At 37.3% G+C, this 882-nt stretch overlaps 1 protein-coding gene across 1 annotated transcript in view; it reads right to left on the bottom strand.

The window, feature by feature from the left end:
- Positions 1 to 230: 230 nt before the first annotated feature.
- The window catches only part of iapp (islet amyloid polypeptide), a gene marked incomplete at its 5' end in the record, with an annotated part of 4,908 nt that continues 4,256 nt past the window's right edge, over positions 231 to 882 (bottom strand). Inside the window, 1 exon segment of the mRNA XM_014018868.1 lies at positions 231 to 750. Within this exon segment, the coding sequence (XP_013874322.1) occupies positions 576 to 750 (175 nt within the window). The 3' untranslated portion in view covers positions 231 to 575.

Raw genomic sequence — 882 nt, 5'->3', positions numbered from 1 at the left:
TCATTAATAGTGTATTATCTGAGCCCTGATGGATCTAGAAATATTACATGTGGTCGTGCAAAATGTTATTTTAAGTTTTCAGGGGGAAAAATTACAATAAACATGAAATTTTGGCAACCTTTAGCAAATGAGGTTACATGATTACAAAGAAAAAATGTGAAATGGTGGTAAATAATAAAAGAAACACCAGTTTCTCTTCTCATGCAGGAAAAACAATCTGGAGCAGACCATCAAAGTTCAAATTTTTATTTATTTTATGGATATTTCCTGCTGAATTCATTTCATAAACCCAAGACATGCTGCTGCAATCACATGTAGAGTTTAAAAAATAGATTTATATTTACATTTTATTATCAAAAACAACATTTATTTGACATGGACTTACATTTTTTTTTGTTTTATTAAGTATGTTTCGTACAGTCTCATCATGCTGTTTGGAACAAGRGTCACAGATTGGACTGGTTTTTAAATTAAAAGGCACTGCTGCTTCCTAAATGGTCAAATCAATCGTTAATGTCATTCTCACAATCGGTTTTATATCACCGAATAAACAAACTGGAGTCTCTGGGTTTATACTAGAAAGGCAGATAGGTTGGAGGCTTCTGTAGGTCTCGTTTGCCGTAGGTGGAAGAGCCCACGTTGGTCGGGACGTAGACCGTGCCGATGGTGTTGCTGGAGCGAACCAGGAAGTCCGCTAGCCGCTGGGTGACGCAGGTGGCCGTGTTGCACTTCCTCTTCTCCAAGTGGTGACTGAAGGACAGAAGAGCAGCACAGAATCCTCACTGTCAGAGTTGTAAAGTAACTAAGTACAAATACTTATTTACTCGACTTAAGTAGAATTTCTGGGTATCTGTACTTTACTTGAGTACTAAGGGGAAATAT

This window comes from Austrofundulus limnaeus, unplaced genomic scaffold (genome assembly GCF_001266775.1).
Source record: "Austrofundulus limnaeus strain Quisiro unplaced genomic scaffold, Austrofundulus_limnaeus-1.0 Scaffold204, whole genome shotgun sequence".
NCBI lineage: Eukaryota > Metazoa > Chordata > Actinopteri > Cyprinodontiformes > Rivulidae > Austrofundulus > Austrofundulus limnaeus.
Note: the sequence above shows the minus strand (reverse complement) of the source record. Positions and strands in the feature narration are given on the sequence as shown.